Source organism: Grampus griseus, assembly GCF_964374135.1.
Source record: "Grampus griseus genome assembly, chromosome: 19".
Lineage (NCBI taxonomy): Eukaryota > Metazoa > Chordata > Mammalia > Artiodactyla > Delphinidae > Grampus > Grampus griseus.
Genome location: NC_139013.1, coordinates 7,181,188 through 7,206,363, shown reverse-complemented (window position 1 = coordinate 7,206,363; position 25,176 = coordinate 7,181,188). Strand labels below are relative to the sequence as shown.

Sequence of the window (25,176 nt, the reverse complement as noted above, 5' to 3'; positions counted from 1 at the left end):
CATCCACCTGTTTCCATTTTCCCCTTTTGAATTTCATGTCCCTCCAGTTCTATTTCCCCTCTAGGCGCATCTCCCCTTCCAATTCCTTCATTTCCGATTTCCTTCCCATCTGGGTTCATCTCTTATAGTTATACTCCCCGCACCCCCAGTTGCTGATCATTATTCCCTCCCTAGCCTCGGATCTATCTCCACCCTTTGAGTTCTCTCCCCATCCTGAGTTCTGTCCCCACCCCTTGAATTGTGTCCCCTTGATATTTCTTTACCCCTGAGTTCTGTCCCCTCCCCTGGGATCTGTCCCTGCTTTGATTTTTGCCCACACCCCCTGGAATCGGCACCAGGTATACGTCCGTGAGTTCTGTCCCCAGCTACTGAGTCCTCTCCCCGCACCTGCGTTCTGCCCCACCCTTTGGGATCTGTCCCCGCCCCACCCGGGATCTGCCCCCGCCCCCTGATTTCTTACTCCACCCCTGAATTCCAGCCCCGCCCCTCTGGGGTGGAACCTCAACCTGTCTCCAGCCCGCTGGCAGGTCCTGTCCCGCTGCTTTCGCCGCCAGCCCCTCTCTCCGACGCCAGATCCAGGCCCCAGGAGGGTGCTCCTTTCCTCACTGCCTCCCTGGGTCTGGCCAAAAATACATTTGGGATTAAATTTTCATGATGTGACACAGGTCCGCGAGGGAGTGAGAGGGAGCAGCCGGCGCGGCGGGCGGGCGCCACGGAAGGGGTGGCCCGGCAGCCGCTGCCGCTGCAGCCTCTAGCTTTGTCTCGCTGGGCCTCTGAGTGTCACAATTTTGCCTATGTTTGAGAAAACCCCGGATTGCCAGGGAGGAGAGGCTGGAGTCTGGGACTCCTGGGTCAGAGGGAGGAGGGAGCCTGGGGCTCGGACTCCAGAGTCTGAGGGAGGAGTAGCCCGCGGATTCGTCCACACGCGCCACCCTGTGGTGACAGAATCCCCGGTCTGGGTGCGGAGGCGGCGGTCGCGGCTCCGGGCCAGGTGTGAAGGTGGAGCAGATGGTGAGGAGGAAGGAGTGGGAAGGGGGCCCAGCAGCTGCCAAATCCCGGACTTTCGCCGGAACCATCACCATGGAGACCGAGGAAGGCAGAGAGGACCCAGCCCTACACTTTCGGGACCCGGGAATGAGTTCTTCCTCCCACGTAGGGTTCCCGTGCAAACTACAAGTCCCAGCGGCCGCTGGACTTCACCATTTGCTTCTGAAGGGCCGCTTACTCCGAGGGCCGCTGGGAGTTGTAGTTCACTGAGACAACGGGCTTAAGTTGCGTTGCGCCCTCTGGTGGACACGGCGCCCAAGTTCGCCATTTCCGAGGTCCAAGGGACCCTACTCAATGTCAACCCCAAACCTTTTCACCTTCTCACCATCTAATCCCTCTTTCCCCACCCAATTCACTCAGTTCCAGCCACAGTGGCCTCCCCGCTGTTCTTCCAACATCTACCCCTGAGGCTCCTGCATTTACCTATCCTCCTAGGATTCACTATGGAAGGTGTGTTGGCAATCATTCATGAACTCAACAAATATTTATTGAGTTCCTACTAGGCGTCAGGCATTGTCACACCATAGGGGACATAGTTCTAATGAGAGTATCACTGGGTATTGGGGACCACCAGAGGAGGATTCTAACTCAGCCAGGGAAGATCAAAGAAAGCCTGAAGTTTGAAAAGCTTCCCAGGAAAAGCTCACTAAAAGGGATGACTGGGAGGGTCGGGCATGGGTGTAGAGTAAGGAGATGTGCCCTGTGAGGGCAAACAACCAGAGGTACTGGAGTAGAGCTGGGTAGGTGTACTGGAGAAGAGGATACTAAATAAGGGAACAGCATAAAAAACTGGTGTGGTCAGGACACTGCTCAGTATGACTAGCCTGAGTGACTGGGAGGAAGAGACCACAAGGGAACATGAAGGGGGACTTCCCTGGCAGTCCAGTGGTTAGTACTCCACACTTCCACTGCAGGGGACATGGGTTTGATCCCTGGTCGGGAGCTAAGATCCCATGTGCCCTGTGGTGGGAAAAAAAAAAAAAGGGAACATGTAGGCGACCAGACAGCACAGAACATTGAGTGCTAGCTGAGAGGCTTGGACTTTCTCCTAGGGGCACTGGGGAGCCAAAGAGGGGCTGTGAACAGGAGTGGGGCAAGGGCAGCTCTGGGGCCTTGAGAGAAACTAACAAGGGGAGAGACTAGAGGCCAGGAGGCCAGGGAGAGGATCGGGGGAGAGGACGAGGCCTGAGCTGGCGGAGCGACCTCCATGGGATTCCAGTCCAATGTCCCTCTTCCCTCCCACTCCCCATTTACTCCTAGCCAGACAAAGAACAAAGGCAAAAATCTTTTATTTCAATTTTAGGGAAGCCACCATCCTCTTCCCTCCATGTAGAAGCACAGGGAGACACCCAGTCAAGAAGGCATGGACAGAAGGGGCATCGCCACCATCAATTGCTGAGGAGAGAGAGGAAGGGGAAAGAGGTTCAGGACCTGGGGATCCAGCCCCCAGCCCCCTCCTCCCTCAGACCCAGGATCCAGACCCCCCAGCCCCTCCCCCCTCAGACCCAGGGGTCCAGGTCCCCAGCTCCTCCCCCCTCAGACCCAGGGGTCCAGGTCCCCAAGTGTCCCTGGTTCCCCACAACCCCCAGCCCCCCAGGTACCTTCCTCTTCTGATGGAAGGCTGCCTTGCTCTCATCACAGCTGATTCGCAGGGGGATGTAGGCATCCAGATGGTACAGCTGCTGGGGGCCCCCCATCACCAGGCGATTCTCCCCAATCTCCAGCGACAGTCCCAGAGCGCCTTCCTGGGGATGCAGTGGAATCAGCCCACCCTTCCCTTCCCAGCAACAGGACGATAAGAACACAGACCAGTGAGAGAACTCTCGCGTGTCGGGATACCATATTTAAAGAGTCTCACCTCCCAAGAAAAAAGTGGGACACAGTAATTACAGGTTTATGACTGAGCACTTACGATGCACTGGGCATCCTCAGGACAGCACCGGAAGTGGGCCTGAGGCCCCCATGGGACGGAGGAGGCAACCTGCTCCGAGTGCAGCACTGGTCAGGCTCACACAGGTCTGACAACGAGCCCGCATCACTCCCCCTCCAAGACCCCGACCCTTCCAGACCTCATTCTCCTACTCTGGTGGAGGGTGCACTCACCAGTTTGGGGAGGTCAATTTCGGCCAAGAGGAGGTCAGGGGCCTCCAGCCAGAGGTTCAGGTGAGGCTTCTCAGGGCTGGGGAGGAACCAGACGCAGAACTCAGAAGAGCCGCCAGGTCTTTACCAGGGCCGCTCCCTCTCTTTCTCCCTCCCAGCCCTGCAGCCTCAGGACACCTTCCCAGAGGGAGTTCTGCTTCTCCTCCCTCTGGGTTCCCAGAGCCCCAGGACACCAACACCTACAGGATGGCGGGAGAGATTCCAAAGAATGTCGGGGAGACAGGAGATAGGGAGCCCACTGAATGCCCACCCTTTCTCAGGTCTCGGGGAGTCGGGCATGTACAGGTTCCCCAGCTCCTGGATCCGAGGACGCTGCTGGGAGCGGATATTCTGCTGGGAGATAGAGCCCAGGAAAGATCTGTTCTTCAATATGCGCCACTCTGAGGGGAAGGAACACAGGATCAAAGGTCACATGGCTCAGGGTGTCCTTTGCTCCCTCCCCTAGAGGAAGAAGGGGGTCTTGCACTGCGAGAGCCTCATGGGAGAGGCTCCGCCCTCTGCCGAGGATACCAGGGATCTGACCACACCCCCAAGCTTGACTTTAGGAGGCGTGCCTGCCTTAGCCCCGCCCCTCGAGGCTCTCAAGACCCCTGCCTGCTCCCTCTCCCCCTTCCCAAGACTCACACATCCCTCTCCCTGAACTCCACAGCCCAGGGGCTAATATAATCCCTGCCCACACGAGTCCCACTTCTCCCAGGGGCCGCCCCCAAGCTCCTCCAGGTTTGGCTCCTCCCTGTGGCCCAGGCCCCGCCCCTCACCTGGATTTAGTGGCAGGCTGTATTTGTCCTCAAGGCCCTCCCTGGCAATGGTGATCACGAGCTCCTGCAAGAAATCGCTGTTCTAGGAGTGAAAGAGGGAGAAGAGATGTGGGAGGGCTGGGTGATGGAGGGAGAGGCCCCGGCCCAGGCCTCCCCTGCAGCCCCGCCCCCAACCTGCATCCTCCGGTAGAAGTCGCTGTTGACGGCTACGTCGTAGGCGGTACAACCCTGGCCTTCTGCCGGGAGAGAAAGGGGGTGAGACCCCAGCCCTCGGTGGGAACCCCGCGGCCCAGGCACAGCCAAGGAAAACACAATGAAGAATAGCAGCCACAGACCCAGAGACATTAGGAAGTCAAGACACGCGGCTGCCAGTCTGGATTCACACCAGCCTCGTCTCCCAGCTGCAGTCTCTTCCCCTCTGGTCCTTCCCCACCATGTCCCAGAGCTGACCCTGACCCTCCCCAGTTCATAGTCCTCCCAAGGCCCCCCAGCACCCGCAGGGGGAGGACTGAGTCCTTCAGCCTGGCACTGGAGGCCCTGTGTGGTCTGCCCCTCCCACCTGGAGAGAGTTCACTTCTCCAGCAACCTCATCCCTTTAAATTTCTTCCAATCACTCTTGATTACTGATCAATTCAATTCAATCATTTCTCTCCAGCCTCTGGACCCCTCTGTCCTCTCTGCCTAGAACCCTCTTTTCTGTCTTGGCCTGATGAACTGCTCTGGTTCCTTGAAATCTTATATCCGACGTCTCCTGCTCCAGGAGGCCTTCCCTGATCCCTCAGTGGGAGTGAAGAGGCCCCCCACCCCACCCCGAGCACAGCACAGAGTCACACCACATTGAAATCACATCTGCCTCCTTCATCCTCACCCATGACTGAGAGTTTCTCAAGGGCAGGTTCTGGGTTTTGATAAGTCCCTACTCCCCAGGGCACTGGCCAAAGCTTCATCCCAGGAGGCTTCAGGGGACATATGTGAATTGAAAACACAAGGATGTAGAGACAGAAACTCCACAGAGACAGAGGTGAGACAAGGCAGAGACACAGAGACAGAGGAGAGGGTGGAGGAGAAAACAGGGATGGGTTAGGGCTGGCTGAGGACTACAGCCAGGAGATCAGTTAATGAGCACCTGCCCAGCCCTCCCTTGCCCTGGGGTGGGGCAGGGAGAAGTGCCAGCCTGGCCAGGTGAGCAGAACCAGGACTGTCCGGTGAGAGTTCTGGATGCCCAGGAGGCTAGGGATATGCCATGGGGAAAAGGATCAGTACAGGGGTGCCAGGTTTCTAGGTCCCGAGGGAGGAGGGTCCTGGGCCCTGGATTCTAGGGAAGAAAGGACCGAGGGGGCTAGATTCCTGGGTCCTCTCAAGGCACTGACTTGCATCCAGTTCGGCATGCGGCTCTCCCAGACTCATGGGGATGCGAAACCCGGCTTGGTCCTCCTCCAGCATTTGAAGCAGCTCATCCTCGGTCAAGTCAGCGGGAGGAGGGATGGAGGGAGAGTGACAAATGTTGATGAAAACCTTCCCTTCAGATGAGTTGGTCTTTATGCAGAAACCTGATGGGAATGGGTTTGTCCTTGACCATCTGTCTCTGCATGGGTCTCAGTGTCCATCCTTCTTTTGATTTGTCCCCCTCCTAGAGTATTAGTCCTCCACTTTCTGGGTCTGTTCCCCTTTCTGCCCCTGGGATTTCTGACTCTCTGTCTTTGAGTCCTGTCCACCTAGTCACCCCACATCTCTCTTTTTTTTTTTAAATTTTTATTGTAGTATAGTTGATTTACAATGTTGTTACTTTCTGCTGAACAGCAAAGTGAGTCAGTTATACATATATATAACTCTTTTTTAGATTATTTTCCCATATAGGTCATTAGAGTATTGAGTAGAGTTCCCTGTGCTATACAGTAGGTCCTTATTAGTTATCTATTTTATATATATTAGTGTGTATATGTCAATCCTAATCTTCCAATTTATCCCTCCCCCTTACCCCTCCTCTCTCTGGATCTCAGTCCCTTCCTTGCCCTCTCTGGGTTTCTGTTCACTCCCATCACCCAAGGCCTCTATACACCACTACTGTGTCTCCTTCCTCTCTCCTTTCCCTATGGCCCCTGCCCCCAGTCTGTGACCACCTCTCTCTGGGACTCTATCCCTCTCTCTTTGGGTTTCTGTCTTTCTCACCAGGTTGAGGTTTTATCTGTGTAGATTCTGGTCTGCTTGTCTGGGCTTGCTGGAGCTCCTTGGAGGCCTGTGTGAAAGAAAACAACGTCCAGGCTTGGCGTTTGTGCTGTCAGAACCCCCTCATTTGTTCCTCAAATGTTTAGTGAGCAATTTTTACGTATATGAGCTAGGCAGGGCATGAGACATACTATGTCCCCTTCCTACTTTGAGGAACCCGAAGGACAACCCTGATCCCACTCGCATTTCTTCCAGAGACTAGCGAACAGCTAGCAGTAGTAGTAGTTAAGCAACTACAACTCCCGTAGGCACTGTTTCTCCACCACCACCCCCGCCAGTGTATTCTGGGAACTGTAGTCCCGTTTCTGAACACACACACACACACACACACACACACACACACACACACACACACACACACACACACACACACACACACACACACACACACACACACACACACACACACACACACACACACACACACACACACACACAAAATCTCCCAAATCCTCAGGGACCCAGGAGTCCGTTCAGTCCGCACCTGCAGCAGCAGCTCCTCGAAACGCGCCGTCTCAGCGCTCATCGTCTCTGCCTCGTTTACCTCCGGTACCAGCAGCTTCAAGTCGGCCATGGCCCTGGGGAAGAGACCTAGGCGTCCTCAGCAACAACCTTCGGTTGGATCCGAACTCTGAGGCCTGCTCCCGGGCCCTCAACCGACTCCCGACACCCACAATTCTGTACGCAAATCTAAGAATCTGGCCTGAGACTACAGTTTCACTCAGGTCAGATACTGCATCAAATCTCTTGGGAGCCAATGTCTCTAGATGCCCTCTAAGCCCTATGTGCCAAGTGTTTAAATGAGAGCCACTCTTCTGGTCTCTGCGTAGCCAGGAACTTCCGACTACCCCAACGCTCCTTCATCTATCCGGCAACCGCATTCGGTACCAATCACAGAACAATCTAGTCTAAATCTGAAGCCGCGCCCTTCACCTCAACCAATCAAAACTAATCCAGAAAGCCACTAAACGCCACACTTCCGATATGGATTAAAGCCACACTTCCGCTCCTTCCCTACAGCCACATCTGGCCAGGTTACTGGGCAAAGCTGGCACACTTTTAAAACCTTAACTTCAGTGTCCATCCTAAAGGACTCCCTTCTGATCTCTGAACAATCACCTCGTCCCCAGAGGTAGACTAGATTCTCGAGTAAAGATATTTCGGGCTAAAAGCTGCACTTTCGGTCTCCAATATGAACAGGGTGGTGGGAAGACGCCAATACGGCCACTCTTCTAAATCTGGAGGCCTCGTACCTATTTGAAGGCATCCATATTTTCGTTCCCCACTCCCCCAGCTTTGAGGAATGCGCATGCTCCAAACTACACTTCCCGGCGCAGACCTATAAGCGGAGTCACCGGGTCCTAAGGCGGGATTACGCTCTATCTCCTGTCGCCCCGCCCTTTGGCCTGGAGGGGGCGGTGCCGCCCTTCAGACCTCGAAGTTCCCTTGGAGAGAGAGTCCCGCAGTCCGTGGAAAGCGGCCTGGGAACGTGATGGCTGCGACGCGCACAGGATCCCGCGCTTGCGAGATCTTCACTACGCTGGAATACGGACCGGTGCCGGAGAGCCACGCATGCGCATTGGTGAGGGCTTGCCCGGCCGGCGCTGCCCATCCCCCTTCCTAGTCCTCCGGGCCCCGTTTTGAGCGCGGACTCCCGTGATCCACCGCGGCAGCTCAGCAGCTCCGCCCCTCTCAGCTCCCGTGATTCCCGCCGCTCCTTAGGATCCACCCCGGAGGACGGTCCCTTGAGCCCTTACGGTTGCCGCCTGTTAGCTCTTTAGTCTGTTCTCGCGAGCCCTAGTGGCTGTCGTGTTCCACGGTCCAGAACTCAAGGTGGTGCTTCTCCTATTCTGCAGAATCCCCCGAGGGGCTTCTGTGATTCTTCAGGGCCGCCTCAGAGCTTCCTGTGATCCCCTGGGACTCAGAATTCCTGTGGGCGTAGACTTCCTGTGATTCCTCAGAATATCCTATGGCCCCCGGGGTCCCTCGGAATTCCTGGGGGGGCTCCCTTGGTCGTCCGGAGACCTCCGCGGAGCCCCCGTGAGTCGTCAGGGTCACGTCAATACTTGTGGGGTTCCTGTAATCTCGGGAACCCTCGGAATCCCAGAATACATCAGAACTTCTGTAATTACCTTCAGCCCCGCAGAATAACCCCGTGGGGCTCCCGTGATCCCTCCGTGTACTTCAGAACTTCCCTAAGGCTCCCGTAATCCCTCAGGGTCCCCCAGAACGATCTTGGGGTTCCCATGTATAACTTCGGTGCCTCGGATTTTGTATAGTTACCCATCCCCCTCAGAATTCCCCCATGGAGGCATCCTGATCTCACAGGGCCCTCTAGCACCTAGGTGTGAGAAGCTTGGGCTTCTCTGGAGGGAAAGAGGAGGTTAGAACAGTGGTCCACGTGGAAGAAGATGAGACCAGAGCCTGGTGCGGACTGTAGAGATGGAGAAGAGATGAGGCACAGATGCAGGAGGAACAGGGTTTGGGGTATTGAGAGGACAAGGACAATGCCTCGGGTCTGGGTTTGGCTGTCTCTGTCCTCCCCCCCACCCCATGGTGAACCCAAGAGGAGTAGGGTGGCAGAAAGTTTGGGAAAGACTATGGGCTTGGTTATCACATGGTGATGATGAGAGGGAAAGCCTTGGGCCATGTGCAGGAGTCAAATACTACTTGTGCCTGAGCCTCAGGCGTAGAGACAGGGTCCTCACAGTAGGAAGATAATTGAATGGTGGGAATGATGAGATTATCTAGAACTATAGTGTAGACTCAGATAAGAGGATCTGGGATGGAGTATAGAGAATTCCCATACTTGGAGGTTGGTTAGAGATGGACTATTCTGAAATAGCAATAATGTGATAATAGCTTATATTTATTGGGTGCTTTCTATGTGCCAGGCTCTGTGTTCAGCATGATCTCATTTAATCCCCAAAACAGTAATTGTCATTACTTTAGTGATAGCAGACAGAAGCTTAAAGAGGTAAGTAATTTGCCAACAGTCAACACATCTTAAAAAATGTGAAAATGAGATTTGAACCTGAACCCTGGGATTCCAGAGCCCACACCCCCCATCCCCCCACCCCACCCCCCCAGCTCAGTCTTACAATCTGTGGGCCAGACTCAACCAACAAACATGTTTTCTTTGGCCTGAACTTTATTTTTTTTAATGTGAATTCGTAGACAAGTAATTTCATGTAAACATCCGGGATTCCAGCTTCTCTTGAAAATAAAAATCCAAAGTTTGGCAACCTTTGGCTCACATACCCTGACAAAGATTATCTGGCTCCAATAGCTAACTGTGTTTTTAGACAAGTCATGAGTTCCTAGTCTCCACCAGGGCCCTCTTCTCACACCAGGGTGGCCTGCCAGGACCCTGTGGAACATTCTTTCTGGGTTCTGTTTTTCTTTGGGGGGGGGAAATTTTGCAAAGTCACACAGAGTACTTAAATTATGAACTCCCATTTATCCATCATCACTCAATGTCAACAATCATCAACATTTCATCCAATGTTATATCTCTTTGTTTTCTCTTTTTTTTCCTGGAGTGATTTAAAACCCAGGTGTCATGTTATTTTCCCATAAGTATTTGAATCTTCATTTCTAACAGGTAAGAACTCATTTTGTAACATAACCACCAGGCTGTTTTAACATTAACAGTCGTTCTTTAGTATTATCTAGTGCCCAGCCCATGTTCATATATGCCCGACTATTTCAAAAATGTGTCTTTCCGTCGGGGGGGCATCTTTGAATTTGAAACTTATGAATTTTTACTTTACTTAAAAATTTGGGGGGCTTCCCTGGTGATCCAGTGGTTAAGAATCCACCTGCCAACCCAGGGGACGCGAGTTCAACCCTGGTCGGGGAACTAGGATGCCACATGCCACGGGGCAACTGCACTCGTGTGCCGCAACTAGAGAGAAGCCCACAGCGAAGAAGCCCACACGCCCCAGTGAAGACCCAGCACAGCCAAAAAAAAAAAATTTTTTTTTACTTTAAAGAAAAATGAGGAGGCCCAGTTGGTAGGGTAAGAGAAAAATCAGGAGACTAAGGCATCAGGGATGCTAAGAGAAAACAGTTTGGGGAATTCCCTGGCGGTCCAGTGGTTAGGACTCCTCGCTTTCACTGCAGGGGGCCCGGGTTCAATCCCTGATCGGGGAACTAAGATCCCGCAAGCCAGCGGCCAAAAACAACAGCAACAAAAGCCAGTGTGCAGAAGGAAAAAGTGGAAAAGATGTCTTGGATTTAGAAAGGATTTAGGGAAGACAGGGAGAGAAAGAAACAGGAAACAGACAGGGAGAATGAAATGCAATAAAATGAATAGGAAGTCTTAAGTAAGTGCTGTTCTGAGCCTATGACACATATGGATCCATTTAATTCTCATCACTGTCATGTGAAATAGGGAGAGACTGTGATTATCTCCATCTTCCAGATGGGTTAGCCAAGACCAGGGTATTTTAAGACCCAGGCTAAGACTGCACAACAAGGAAGTTTCAGAGCCACGATTCAAACCCAGGCCATGTGGCCCCAGGCTCCAGGGACTCCCTACCTTGGGCTCAGTTAGGCACTTCACAGCCAAATAAACTTCACCTGGCAAGGCAGCAGCAGGCCTGTGTCTTCAGTGGGGGGGCGGGGGGGTGTCACATCCTTCCCGAGTGATGACAGCTGAGATGGGAGGGAACGCCATCTCATGTGGGAAGGTATGGGAGTCCCCTGGCTTAAAAGCCCCACCTCCCAAAGAGCACGTGATACAGTCTCATGGGCATTGCAAGGGTCCTGGCAAGGAACATGCCCATCACAAGAATGCAGAGCACTCCAGGAAGCCCCAAATTTCTGGCTTCCCACTGGATATTTAGGGTATATTCCCAGTTTTCCCAGTCCAGGTGCAGTGGACCAGTCGGGGGTCAGTATTGTCTGGAAATATAACTGAATTGTATCAGATTTCCAGGGAAATAGAAAGTCATTTCTATTCAAGAAGGTCATTTCTCCATGGAGAACAAGTTTTATTAATCCTTTGTTCACATTCTCCATATGTAAAAGTCAATAGGATGTCCCTCATATGTTGCTGGTGAGAATGTAAAATGATGCAGCTGCTGTGGAAAACAGTTTAGTGGTTCCTCCATGAATTACTCCGAGCATTGCTATATGACCCGCAGCTCCACTCTGAGATATATGCCCAAAAGAAGTAAAGACGTTATTCGAAGAAAGACTTGTACGTGAACATTCACAGCAACACTATTCACAATAGCCAAAAGGCAGAAACAACCTAAATGCCCATCAGCTGATGAATGGGTAAAGAAAATGTGGTCTCTCCAGACAATGGAATATCATACAGCCATAAAGAGTAATGAAATTCTGATCCATACTACAGTGCGGATGAATCTCGAAAACACCAAGCTGAGTGACAGAAGCTAGACACAGAAAGTCACGTATTGTAGGATTCCATTTATATATGAAATGTCTAGAATAGGCCAGTCCATAGAGACAGAGAACAGATTAGTGGTTGCCAGGACTTGGGGGCAGGGGAGAAGGGAGGGTGAGCTCTTAATGGGTATGGAGTTTCCTTTTGGGGCGATGGAAATATTCTGGATTTTTTTCTTTTGCCGTGCTGCTCGCCACGTGGGATCTTGGTTCCGTGACCAGGGATCGAACCTGGGCCTCCAGCAGGGGAAGCGTGGAGTCCTAACCACTGGACCGCCAGGGAATTCCCTACGTTCTGAAAGTAGATAGTGGAGATGGTTGCACAACGTTGTGAATGTATTGTTAGAAAATGCCCTGAATTTACACTTTAAAATGGTGAATTTCATGTTATGTATTTTTTATGTTTATGTGTATTTTCCTCCTACACGGGAAAATAACTGATGGGGCAAAGGGGGCGGGTATTCTCTTCCCAGAGGACTCTGGGTAGGGATAGAGCTCCTCCAGCTGCCTCTCAGACCCCTTTCCGAACTCTCTCCACCTCCCCCAGGCCTGGCTGGACACCCAGGACCGGCACTTGGGTCACTATGTTAACGGACGGTGGTTAAAGCCTGAACACAGGAGTTCAGTGCCTTGCCAGGATCCCATCACAGGTATGCGGTGTCCCCCAGTCATGGGAAAGAGGTGTCTATGGCCCAGGTGTACCCACCAACAATATACCATTCTCTCTGCTCAGGGCCCTGAGAGCAGGGAGCAGCTGGTGGGAGAAGAAGGCTGAGATTTCTGGCTCCTCCTGATAACAGTCCTCCTAATTATGGTTCCAGGTCCCTGTGAACACTTTTTTTTTTTTTTTTTTTTTTGCGGTACGCGGGCCTCTCACTGCTGTGGCTTCTCCCGTTGCGGAGTGCAGGCTCCGGATGCACAGGCTCAGCGGCCATGGCTCACGGGCCCAGCCGCTCCGCGGCATGTGGGATCCTCCCAGACCGGGGCACGAACCTGCGTCCCCTGCATTGGCAGGCAGACCCTCAACCACTGCGCCACCAGGGAAGCCCACTGTGAACACTTTTGAAGTCACTGTCTCCTAAAATCCCTTCCTTGCCTGTGGGAGGCAGTCAGAGCAAAGACCTATATGGATTTATCCGCATTTGTCAGATGATAAAACTGAGAACCTGTGTGGGGTAGGGGGACCAACTTTACTGCCTTGGGGTGCTCCTGGGCTCCAAAAATGTCAGCCCCCCCCAGTTCTGACACGGGTTCCCCCCACCTGCCAACTGGGTTCCCCCCATTCATCTCCCCAGGAGAGAACTTGGCCAGTTGCCTCCAAGCACAGACGGAGGATGTGGCAGGAGCCGTGGAGGCTGCCAGGACCTCGTTGGAGAACTGGAGCACACAGCCTGGAGCCTTTCGGGCCCAGCATCTGACCAGGTGATGCACTTGAGGTTTGGACCCCAGGAGATGGAGAAGGATTTGAGAACAAAGACTCTATATTTCCCAATATCCCACTGAATTCACTGGCTGCTAAGATTCATATACCCAGCATGCCTTTGAGCCTTTAGCAGCTAAAACATCCATTTCTTACTGTTCGCTGGGACTAGAAATGACAAAGCCTGTTTCCCAGCATACCCTTGGGACTCATCCGGGCACCATTTCTCAACAGCTCACTGGGCCTGGTGAAGCTCCTGAAACTGTTTTCCAGCACATTCTTGGGCAAGTTAGAGACAGAGATTCCATTTCCCAAAGAACAATTGAACTTAAAGGCTAAGCTTTCATTTCCTAGCACATTTGGGGGTTACAGGTGGCCAAGATCTTTACACAGCACCCTGAGGTTTTGAGTGTTTACCAGACTACATTTCCCATACATCTTTGGTGCCCTCCACCACTGGTAAATAGTGCTGATGCCCCAGGGGTTCCTGGGGATTGTACTTCAGGTATACACAGGGCGTGTTCCAGGACTCTATCATGCCAAGGGGCAGTGGGAAATGACCATCCCAGGACTTCCCTGGCGGTCCAGTGGCTAGGACTCTGCGCTTCCACTGCATGGGGCACAGGTTCGATCCCTGGTCGGGGAACTAAAATCCCTCAAGCCATGCGGGCGGCCAAGGAAAAGGAAAAAAGAAAAAAATGACCATCCCCCCTGCTTGCTCCACAGGCTGGCCAAGATGATCCAGAAGCACCAGCGGCTGCTGTGGACCCTGGAGTCCCTGGTTACTGGACGGGCCATTCGAGAAGTTCGAGACAGGGATGTCCCTCTGGCCCAGCAGCTGCTCCAGCACCATGCAGTCCAGGCACACACCCAGGAGGAGGCGCTGGCAGGCTGGGAACCCCTGGGTGAGAAGCAGGAGTCCCAGCCCCCAGCCCCCTCCTCCCTCACCATCCAGCAGTGCCTGCACCAGTCTCATTTGTTCTTGCAGGAGTGATTGGTCTCATCTTGCCACCCACATTCTGCTTCCTTGAGATGATGTGGAGGATTTGCCCTGCCCTGGCTGTGGGTAAATGATTGGCTGGGGGTTGGGACTCCGGGGTCTGAGGGAGAAGGGGGCCGGGGGTCTGGACTCCAGGGTCCTTGAGCTGCCTGCCTTCCCCAGGCTGCACGGTGGTGGTCCTCGTGCCCCCAGCCTCTCCGACGCCCCTCCTTGTGGCCCAGCTGGCAGGAGAGCTAGGCCAGTTCCCAGGAATCCTCAATGTGATCAGTGGCCCTGCCTCCCTGGGGCCTGTCCTTGCCTCACAGCCTGGAGTCCAGAAGGTGGCCTTCTGTGGAGCCATCGAGGTATCTTCAGGGGTGGGAGGGTGTCTGGACACAGCTGGGGGGCTGGAATGCTCCTCCCCGCTGCTGACCCCTGCATGGGTCCCATAGGATGGTCGTGCCCTACGGCGGGCCCTGGCGGGCCAGGGTCCCGAGCTGGGCCTGGCACTGGGGGCTGAGTCGCTGCTGCTACTGATGGAGACGGCGGATGTGGACTCGGCCGTGGAGGGCGTCGTGGATGCAGCCTGGTCTGACCGCAGCCCGGTGAGACCTGGGGGCTGGGCCTGTCTGTCTCTAGACCCTGGGGCCCCATGACTTCATTCATTTTATTTATTTTTTTTTTAAATTAATTTATTTGGCTGTGCTGGGTCTTAGTTGCGGCATGCAGGGTCTTCGTTGCCACGTGTGGGATCTTCGTTGTGGCATGTGGGATCTTTTAGTTATGGCATGTGAACTCTTAGTTGCGGCATGCATGTGGGATCTAGATCCCTGACCAGGGATGGAACCCGGGCCCCATGCATGGGGAGCGCAGAGTCTTAACCACTGGACCACAAGGGAAGTCTCTTCATTTGTTTTACTTTTCAGGTCTTTGTGTCTCCAAACTCCTATCTGTAGACCATCACGTGTGAAGGTCCTCATCCTCTCGAGTTTCTGAATCTCCACGTTCCCGGCTCTCCTGGGCTTCCAGGCTCGGGGGCTCTGTGTCTGTTGTTCTTTAGGACTCTTCATTTTTCTGAGTGTCCATGTCCTAGTTTTCTAGCATCTCTCTTCGCTCTGCGTCACCAGCTTTCTGTAACTCCACATCCTCCCTGGGGTTTGGGGCCTCAGGGAGTCTCCTGGTCCTCGGCCACTTCTCCCTGACCCTCCTCTGATCTGTGCACATATGTCCCCCAGGCTTGGCCCTCTGCGGGGATGTGACCCACCCACGTAGGCTCCGAGTTTGCCCACCCTATCCCTCCCTTTTCCTAACAGGGGGGACTCAGACTTCTCATCCAGGAGTCTGTGTGGGATGAGACAATGAGGCGGCTCCAGGCGCGGATGGGGCGGCTTCGCGGTGGCCGAGGTCTAGACGGAGCCGTGGACATGGGGGCCCGGGGAGCTGCTGCACATGACCTGGCCCAGCGCTATGTGCGTGAGGCCCAGAGCCAGGGTGCACAGGTGAGCCTGGGCACAGACTCTGGGGTGCTGGGGGAGGAGGGACCTCAAGATCTGACTCCTAGGTCTGGGGAGGGATGGGTCTGGGGGCCTGGACTCTGGGGTGCGAGCAAGGAGGGCCTGCGGGCTGGACTCCTGGGTCTGAGGGAGGAGGGGTCTGGGGTCCAGACTCCTGGATCCCTGGGGAGGAGAGGATTGGAGTGAATTTGCAGATCTATTTCTCTGTCTCCCTAGGTCTTCCAGGCTGGCAGTATGCCTCCAGACAGCCCATTCTTTCCCCCATCCTTGATCTCTGACCTCCCTCCAGCCTCTCCATGTACTCAGGCAGAGGTAAGCCCCTCAAGGTCTCAGAGACCCTAGGCTATCCACCCATCCTCAGCCGGACATGGGTGGCACAGCACAGAGGCCCCCGGAGTGACCATTTGGACTGGGTCTGGGGGCTGCTGACTGCTGTAGGCTGGACTCCTAGTGGGTGGGGTGTTGGAGGGAGGGGCTGGCCAGGCTGCCTGAGCTCCCTTGTCATCCCTTCCAGGTTCCGTGGCCTCTGGTCGTGGCCTCCCCTTTCCGTACTGCTAAGGAGGCGCTGGCCGTGGCCAACTGGATGCCCCGAGGAGGCAGTGCCAGCGTATGGAGCGAGAGACTGGGGCAGGCCCTGGAGCTGGCCTATGGGTCAGTTCACACCCACTGGGCACACAGGGGGCCCTGCTGGGATGGCCCCAGCTTTAGTCTCGATGTCTTCCCCTCTCTCTGGGTCTCTCCCCGCCTCTCTGACTACCCCTCCCCACCTCAAGTTTGTGCATTTCTCTCTGATGTCCCCTCCTCCCCACAGGCTCCAGATGGGCACGGTCTGGATCAATGCCCACGGCCTCAGAGACCCTGCAGTGCCAACAGGTGGCTGCAAGGAGAGTGGGTCTTCCTGGCACGGGGGGCCAGATGTGAGTGCACCCCTCCCTGCCCATCACCACCCCTTCATCCACCTTGTGCCCTTCTCACGTTCTCTTGACTCTGTCCCTCTCTCAGGGTCTGTATGAGTATCTGCGGCCCTCAGGGACCCCTACCTGCCTGCCCTACCTGTCGGAGAATCTGAACTATGACACCTTTGGCCTTGCTGTTCCCTCCACCCTACCAGCTGGGCCTGAAACAGGGCTTAGGTGAGCTGTTCTAGGGACCACAACTCTCAGAATTCCTGGAGTGTGGAAGGGGAGAGGGGAAATTGTGGCAGGCTCCTCCATGGACTGGAGGGAGGTTCTTGAGAGCCATCAAGGGGTCCCTGAGTCCTGCTGAGAATTTCATTCTGGGTCTTACAGCTCACCCCTACCCGCCAGGCCTGATGAGAGTCTCAGGTCTGCTAAATGAAGGTCTGTGCTCTCCCAGAGACTCAGGGGGCCAGGAATGTGGGGTCCCGCAGAGGCTCATGGGAGCTCGAGTGGTCCATCCTGTGGGGTGGGGATGGGGTCTGAGCAGTCCCTGCCCCAGCACCCACCCTCACACCTCACCCTACTCCAGCCCAGCACCCCCCTATGGGCTCTTTGTGGGAGGCCGTTTCCAGGCTCCTGGGGCCCGGAGCTCCAGGCCCATCCGGGATTCGCAGGGCAATCTCCATGGCTACGTGGCTGAGGGTGGAGCCAAGGATATCCGAGGTGCCGTGGAGGCTGCTCACCAGGCTGCCCCTGGGTAAGGAACGGAGGTGTCACGTGAGATATCCCAGGGGTCGTGGGGTGTCAGAGGGGGGAGTCTGAAATCCCAGGACTAGCTGATGCTGATGGGACATGGGGTCTGGACCCCGAGGACTGTGGGCTGTGGAGTCTGAGCTCCCAGGGCTGACGGGATGTGGGTCTGTCCCCTCACTCTCCTCCCAGGGCAGATGGGCTATGGGGCCTGGACCCCCAGAGTAGGAGCTGTGGACAGAGGTGGGGCACCTGGAAAGAGCCAGGATGAGGAAACCAACCCCCAATGTGCCCTGTCCACCCACAGCTGGGTGGGCCAGTCGCCAGGGGCCCGAGCAGCCCTACTATGGGCCCTGGCGGCCGCACTGCAATGCCGAGAGTCCACCCTGGTCTCGAGGCTGGAGAGGCATGGAGTGGAGCTCAAGGTCGCCAAGGCGGAGGTGGAGCTGAGCGTGAGGCGGCTTCGGGCATGGGGGGCCCGCGTCCAGACCCAAGGCTGCACCCTGCAGGTGAGAGGGGTCTGTGGGCGGGCAGACAGGACAGGCAGTCTGGAGTGGCGTCAGAGGAAGGGCTCCGGAATGAGCCAGACTGGGGGTCCCGGCCCCAGTGGCCTCACCTGTCTACACCTTGATTTCATCCTCTGTATAATGGGTATCCAGCCCACCTCATAGAGTAGTGTTTCAAATTGTTGTTAGTGACCTATTACTGGGCCATAAAACCAATTTAGTGGGTCATAGCCCTGCTTTGGTATTTTTGTTCTTGTTTCTTTTTTTAACAAAAGACAACAGGATAGAAAATATAGAGTGCATTGCACTGAGTATTGTTTGGTGTGATTTTTGTTTTGTTTATATATATAATATGCAGCTAAATATAGATATTAGGTTGGTCTGAGACGTATGGTGGGTCCAGTGAAGAAAACGTGAGGATTCAGTGACTCAAGCAATGGCATGGGCACACTCAGGGACAGAGATAATAGAAAGATAATGGAAAGATAGCTAGTCGTTTGACCTGGGCTTCCTCCATAAATGATATACAATTATACAGTGGTACCAACCTTGAGGAGTTGTTATGAAAACTAAGTGAACCGAGCATTTAATATCTGACGTGTAGCCAAGGGCTCAGAAAATGTTTGCTTATGGATGGCCAATAAGCACATGGAAGAATGCTCCGCATCATTAGTCATTGGAGAAATGCAAGCCAAACCACCATGAGGGACCTCCCTAGTGGCGCAGTGGTTAAGAATCCGCCTGCCAATGCAGGGGACACAGGTTCGATCCCTGGTCCAGGAAGATCCCACATGCCGAGGAGCAACTAAGCCCATGCGCCACAACTACTGAGCCCACACTCTAGAGCCCGCAAGCCACAACTACTGAAGCCCATGCACCTCGAGCCCGTGCTCTGCAACAAGAGAAGCCACCGCAATGAGAAGCCCGCGCACCACAATGAAGAGTAGCCCCCGCTCTCTGCAACTAGAGAAAGCCCGTGCGCAGCAACGAAGACCCAGCACAGCCAAAAATAAATAAATAAATAAATTTAAAATAACACACACACACACACACACACACACACACACACACACAAACCTATAGGCTAGATTTCGAGACCTCTACACATATTAACTCATTCTATCTTAACAGCAAATCTCTGAGGTAGGCACTATTATTATCCTCATTTTAAAGATGGGAAACTGAGGCCCAGAGAGGTTAAGTAACTCACCCAAGGTCACACAGCTGATGTGAACCCAGCATCTGGCTCCAGAGTCTATGCTCTGAAATAACACCTGGTTTTATTATTATGATTGGAGTTGTTATGGAGAAGCAAAGTTGGGGATGAGAGGAGAAAAAGGGTGGGTGATACAGGAGACCAAAGGAGGGCAGTCAGGCTCCCCTGCCCCGCCATTGACCTCCTGCCTGTCCCTGCAGGTAGCAGGGCTGAAAGGCCCCGTGCTTCGGCTGCAGGAACCTCTGGGTGTGCTGGCTATTGTGTGCCCGGAAGAGTGGCCCCTGCTTGCCTTCGTGTCTCTGCTGGCCCCTGCTCTGGCCCACGGCAACACTGTGGTCTTGGTGCCCAGCGGGGCCTGTCCCATCCCTGCCTTGGAGGTCTGCCAGGTACAGTCGCCTGCCTGCCTGCTGCTGCTCCCAGCAGCCTGTGGAGCAGCAGATGGATGAAAGATGCCCCAAGACCTGCAGGAGCTCAGCTCTCACCCCACCCCCTTGGTAACCATGGTAACCTGCATCCTGGCACAAAACCTTCACTCCTCATAGACCCAGTGACGGTTCTCTCCAGACTGTGAGCCTTCACCAGTCATGACCCCAGTCCCATTCCTTCCAGGACCCCCATGGCCACTCCCCATTTGCCCATTCTTCACCCTCTCCGACAGCCCTGGGGGTCTCTGACTCCCTCCCAACCCTGGGTGACCCACTGTCCCATCCCCTAGGATATGGCCACCTTATTGCCAGGGGGCCTGGTGAATGTGGTGACAGGAGACCGGGACCACCTGACCCGCTGCCTGGCCTTGCACCAGGACATCCAGGCCCTGTGGTATTTCGGATCTGCCCAGGTACCTTTTGTTTGCCATCTCCAGTGTCTTAAACTTCACCAACAAACTCTTCCTTTTCTGGGGACATGGCTGCACCCCCTTAGAACACCCATTGCTAAGGGGGAGAAACTCCTTGGCAACCACGTTTTGAGATCCTGCCCCTTTACAGCCCTGGTTGCTAAGGAAGAGAATCTCTTTAGCAGCAAGGGCCTGAGATCCTGCCTAGCCCAAAGACCTAATCTCATTGGACAACCCATTGCTAAGGACCACACCCTAGCAACAGTGTCAGAAGCCTACAGTCCACCCTCTTAAACCTCCTGATGGTAACAGATGGGAACTCCTTGTTAACGATAACTTCGGGCCCCATTCCTTTGAGTGTGGGCTGTTAAAGGGGAAGAAGTTCCATATCTGTAAAGGTCAACCTTGTTTCCCTCAGCATCTGGAAGGTTTGCTTTCTAGGAGCTGAACATTCTAGCCACAGAGCCTAGGCAAGCCTTCAGGCCCCTCCTCAATAATAGTCCTTGTTGCCAAGGAAGCAGCTGCTTAGCAACCAAGCCAATGGAAATGCTGACCACGCCCCCCCATCTCCCCACGCCAGGGCTCCCAGTTTGTGGAATGGGCCTCAGCAGGAAACCTCAAGCCAGTGTGGGTGAACAGAGGCTGCCCGCGGGCCTGGGATCAGGACGCCGAGGGGGCAGGCCCAGAGCTGGGGCTGCGGGCAGCACGGACCAAGGCCCTGTGGCTGCCCATGGGGGACTGATTGCCCAAGTGCCACCCACTCCATCCTGGACAGAGGACAGATGGACCCCAACCGATGCCAGACGTCTGGAACTTTCCTCTTATTATGGTTCCAATAAACTCTGACCAATCTTGGCTGTGCCTCTGAGGGGAGGAAGGGAGGAAATAGCAACTTCTGGGCTATTGAGGCCACTTCAGTTCTGAGGCTCAGCAGCCGCATGGGCTGGCGCCAGGACAACTCCGTGTCTGTGAAATAGATACAAGGGACTCTAAGAACCTTTGGACAGGGCCGCAGCGACTCTTGTCTCTTCTGGTCTTTTCTATCCAGTGGCTCCTGCTCCCTGGTTTTCTCTGCCTCTGCATTGCCTCAGGATCTGTGGTGTGCTGGTGAAAATAAAATACAGTAGCTCTCTGGAATAAAATAAAATCCATGGTTAAGTAACTTCAGCCAGTTCCATGGTGCTCCTACCACCGTGTCCCTTTCAAGCTCCAGATGATTGAACAACCGGCTGAAAATTCCTGAATTTTTAACAGTTCCCACGAGCCACCCCAGCATACCACTGTTTGAGAATTCTTTTTGATGCAAGAAACCCACACACACTAGCTTAGGATAAAAGGACATTTTCTGGAAAGCTACAGAGATATGGAAAATAGGGCAAGATACACAGCCGGGAACCCCAGGTCCTGAGAACCCGAATGCAAGCAGGAGCTGTATTCAGGTCCCGTCTCAGTGGGTCATGTCATTTCTTGGGTCTTGTATCTGCCTGTCTGCTTCATTCCAGATCCTTCTAGCCATGTGACTTTAGGAAAGCTTCTTCACTCTTTTTTTTTTTAAATTTATTTATTTATTTTATTTTTGGCTGTGTTGGGTCTTTGTTGCTGCATGTGGGCTTTCTCTAGTTGCGGCGAGCAGGGTTACCCTTCGTTGCGGCGCGTGGGCTTCCACTGCAGCGGCTTCTCTTGTTGCGGAGCATGGGCTGTAGGTGCACGGGCTTCAGTAGTTGTGGCTCATGGGACCCAGAGCGCAGGCTCAGTAGTTGTGGCGCACGGACCCAGGTGCTCCGCGGCATGTGGGATCTTCCCGGACCAGGGCTTGAACCTGTGTCCCCTGCATTGGCAGGTGGATTCTTAACCACTGCGCCACTAGGGAAGCCCTTCACCACTCTTAAGCCTCAGTTTCCTCATCTATAAATTGGGGCTAATAATTCCAACCTCACTGGGTAGATTCTGTGATGGTTACACAAAACATGCTGTTAATTAGAGGTTGATTTTGTCCTGGGGCAAATGAGAGCAGACAACCTCCTGTCAGTATTTGACTAAAGCTGGGCAGAAGAGATAACCTCTCCCAGTATCTGGACGTTTGGACAGGAAAGACACAGGAACGTCTTGGAGGAAAGTCCCTGGAAGGCTCTACTTCCTCTGGGGTTTGATAACTTCCCCCCAGATTCCATGGGCTGCCTCAGTGACCTTCCTGTTAGTCCTGTTGCTTTAACCAGCCAAAGCCAGCTACAGGAGGTCTCTATAGCCCCAGCCCAGACCACAGAGGACACTTAGTGCCACATCCACAGGAGAAGAAATCTGATTGGCCAGACTGGGGTAGATGTCCACTTCTGGTCCAGTCTTCTCTGGCTTAGGGGCAGGAGCTCCTAGTTAAGGCAGCCATCCAGTTGGTCAACAAAAATCGGTTGAGTGCCTGCTGTGAGTGGGGCACTGTTGTAGGTGCTGGGGATGGCCATGAACAAGACAGAACTTAGCCTTGTGAGCTCATGCAGTGGATGAGGGGTATATTCATTTCTTGTCAGTGCTGTGACAATGACCACAAAGTTAGTGGCTTAAATAAAACAATGCAAACATATTATCTTACAACTCTGGAGGTCAGAAGTCTGAAATGGGTCTCACTGAGCTAAAATTAAGGTGTCAGCGGGGTTGGGAATTTGTCCCAAGGGCACTAGGGAGCCATAGAGGATCTGTGAGCAGAGGAGAGGTAGGCTTAGCTCTGGCTGAAAGACACTGATGTAACCTAAGGTGACAGGTACAGTACTATAGCAGTGGTAGAAGCTCAGGGCACTCTGGGGGCCTGAAGAAGACACCTTTCCCAACTTGAGTGTGTGTGTGCGTCTGTGTATGAGGTGAAGGCGAGAGAGATGGCAGGAATCTTCCCAAGGCAGGTGACACTTCACTGAGTTTTTTTTTCCCCAGCCTTATTGGGGTATAATTGACAGTTAAAAGTTGTATATATTTCAGTTCTACAATGTTATTTCTTAAGGTGTGCAACATGATAATTTAACATACATATGCACTGTGAAATGATTACCACAATCAAGTTAATTAACACATCCATCACCTCACATACTTACCTTTTTTATTTGTGGTGAGAACACTGGAGATACACTCTCACGGGACTTCCCTGGTGGCGCAGTGGTTAAGACTCCGCCTGCGAATGTAGGGGTCATGGGTTCCAGCCCTGGTCTGGGAAGATCCCACATGCCGCAGAGCAACTAAGCCCGTGCATCACAACTACCGAGCCCACGTGCCACAACTACTGAGCCCGCGTGCCTAGAGCCCGTGCTCCACAACAAGAGAAGCCACAGCAGTGAGAAGAAGCCCACGCACCGCAGCGAAGAGTAGCTCTCACTCGCCACAGCTAGAGAAAGCCCGCACGCAGCAACGAAGACCCAACACAGCCAAAAATAAATAAACTACTTAAAAAAAAAAATCCACTCAGCCACTTCCAAGTATACCATACAGTCTTGTTAAATACAGTCACCATGCCATGCATTAGATCCTCAGAACTCACTCATAGCTAAAAGTTTGTCTTTTCTGACCAACAACTGTTTCCCTGCCCTCCCAGCTGCTGGCAGCCACCATTTTACTCTCTGGGTCTATTAATTTGCCTTTTTTAGATTCCCCATATGTGACACCATACAGTATTAGTCTTTGACTAATTTCACTTAGCATAATGTCCTCCAGGTTAATGGCAGGTTTTCCTTCTTTTTGTGGCCAAATAATATTCCATTGTGTGTATATACACACATCTTCTTTATCCATTAGCCAATGGACACTTTTTTTGTTGTTCTTTTGTTCTTGGCCGCCTGCGTGGCTTGTGGGTTCTTAGTTCCCAGACCAGGGATTGAACCCACGCCCTCGGCAGTGAAGGCAGTGAAAGCGTGGAGTCCTAACCACTGGACCACCAGGGAATTCCCTCTAGTTGTTATTTTGCTAGGGATCTTCACACCTTTTTCCATAGTGGCTGTACCAGTTTACATTCCTCCTCACCCTCTCTGACACTTATCTGTGTCTTTTTGATAATAGTCATCCTAATAGGTGTGTGAGGTGATACCTCACTGTGGTTCTGATTTGCATTTCCCTGGTGATTAGTGATTGCATTGGGTCTTGAAGGACAATGAGGACCTAATTAGGTTAGAAAAGTGGTGGTGGGAGAGCATCCCTGGCAGAAGAAACAGCCAGTGCGGCCTTTGCACATGCTGTTTCCAGAGGTGAGAAACAGCTTTGAGGGAACTAGTGGTTTCAGTCGTGCCCCCCAAAGATAATGTCCTAACCCCGGAACCTATGAATGTAACCTTATTTGGGAAAAGTCTTTGCAGATGTAATTAAGTCAAGGATCTCGAGATATCCTGGGTTATCCAAGTAGACCCTACATCTAAATACAATTTCCTTTATAAGAGGCAGAAGAGGAGAAGACAGAAGAGGAAAAAGCCATGTGAAGTTGGAGACAGAAATTGAACTCAATTTCTAGCCTCCCTCCCCTTCCCTCGAGGTTGGAGGTGAGAGGTCGGTAAGTTAGACTTCTTCCTGTGCCTCCAAGCCCCAACCCTCTAATCACATGACTGGTTTTTCTGGTCCTGACCAGCCCCCATCCTGAGTCCCTCATTAGTGTAAACTCAGGTGTGGTCAGGGAGCGCCCCTCATCTATGAATAACAAAGACAAGCCTATCACCTGGAAGTTCCAAGGACTTAGAGTTTGTCTCCCAGGAAACAGCCGGAGACCAGATGCATTCTCCAATATACCACAAAAATGCTGAAGGGGCCAGGATCCACTTGTTCATTCATTTAACAAATGTTGACCGAGCACTTGCCGTGAGCCACGCACAGTGCGTGGTCCTCCCAGAGCTGACGTCCTCATAGGGACAACTGACAATAAAGAAGAAAAGTAAACGGCAATGGTGTGTCAGAAGGTCATGAGTGGCGAGGGAGAGAGCAAAGCAGGGATGAGTGGGAGTGCTGGGAGGGGGGTGCAACTTGAAAAAGGGTGGTTGGGGAAGGCTTTGCCTTGTGTAGTTGAGCAAAGACCTGAATGAGATCAGGTTGAGCCATGTGGGTATCTGGGGGAAGGGCATTCCAGGCTGAGAGAACCACCAGTGCAAAGGCCCTGGGCCAGGAGCATGCCTGCCTTAGGCCAGCTTGGCTGGATTTGAGCGAGGAGGGAGGAGAGAGGAGACAGGTGACAGGGCCAGATCCTGCAGGTCTGTCTAGGCCACAGTGAGGACTTGGAATTTTGTGGCAGGTACGGGGTTGGGCGGTGGCATTGGAGCAGAGGAGGGACGTGAGGGGACTTAGGTCTTCACAGGCTCCCTCTGGCTGCATGTGGAGAACAGGCTGTGGCAGGTGAGGGCTGAGGCAGGGAAGCTGATAAGGTGAGTAGGGAACAGTGATATTCAGGCAGGTGATGGTGGTGGCAGTGGGAGTGATGAGAGGTGGTCGGATTCTGGA

At 53.4% G+C, this 25,176-nt stretch overlaps 2 protein-coding genes across 6 annotated transcripts; one reads left to right on the top strand and one right to left on the bottom strand.

Moving 5' to 3' along the window:
* Window positions 1-2,317: 2,317 nt before the first annotated feature.
* PIH1D1 (PIH1 domain containing 1) lies at window positions 2,318-7,763 on the bottom strand (the record flags this gene model as incomplete). Of its 5 annotated transcripts, none has more annotated exons than XM_082676397.1 (11): window positions 2,318-2,442; window positions 2,649-2,792; window positions 2,960-3,028; window positions 3,151-3,226; window positions 3,458-3,587; window positions 3,966-4,047; window positions 4,140-4,201; window positions 5,336-5,515; window positions 6,135-6,201; window positions 6,676-6,769; window positions 7,626-7,763. In XM_082676397.1, 10 exons carry the CDS (start codon window positions 6,763-6,765, stop codon window positions 2,401-2,403), a joined length of 942 nt encoding a protein of 313 aa, XP_082532523.1. In that variant the 3' UTR covers window positions 2,318-2,400. The 5 variants fall into 5 exon arrangements, with proteins under 5 accessions (XP_082532523.1, XP_082532525.1, XP_082532524.1 ...); XM_082676399.1 differs by having other exon boundaries at window positions 6,676-6,782; window positions 7,626-7,758; XM_082676398.1 differs by lacking the exon at window positions 7,626-7,763 and adding an exon at window positions 7,531-7,548.
* ALDH16A1 (aldehyde dehydrogenase 16 family member A1) lies at window positions 7,641-20,856 on the top strand. The gene is made up of 17 exons (XM_082676394.1): window positions 7,641-7,773; window positions 12,154-12,256; window positions 12,902-13,028; window positions 13,753-13,931; window positions 14,015-14,092; window positions 14,189-14,370; window positions 14,458-14,610; window positions 15,319-15,504; window positions 15,736-15,831; window positions 16,034-16,170; window positions 16,331-16,436; window positions 16,522-16,652; window positions 17,008-17,175; window positions 17,476-17,677; window positions 19,091-19,276; window positions 19,606-19,728; window positions 20,306-20,856. The coding sequence occupies exons 1-17, from the start codon at window positions 7,684-7,686 to the stop codon at window positions 20,465-20,467; spliced, it is 2,409 nt and encodes an 802-aa protein (XP_082532520.1). The 5' UTR covers window positions 7,641-7,683; the 3' UTR covers window positions 20,468-20,856.
* The last annotated feature ends 4,320 nt before the right edge of the window (window positions 20,857-25,176 follow it).

Coding starts and splice junctions, on each gene's coding strand:
- ALDH16A1 (XM_082676394.1), top strand. CDS start 7,684: ATGGCTGCGACGCGCACAGGATCCCGCGCTTGCGAGATCTTCACTACG. Junction 15,832..16,033: donor CTCCATGTACTCAGGCAGAG/GTAAGCCCCTCA, acceptor CATCCCTTCCAG/GTTCCGTGGCCTCTGGTCGT. Junction 16,653..17,007: donor GGGCCTGAAACAGGGCTTAG/GTGAGCTGTTCT, acceptor ACCCTACTCCAG/CCCAGCACCCCCCTATGGGC.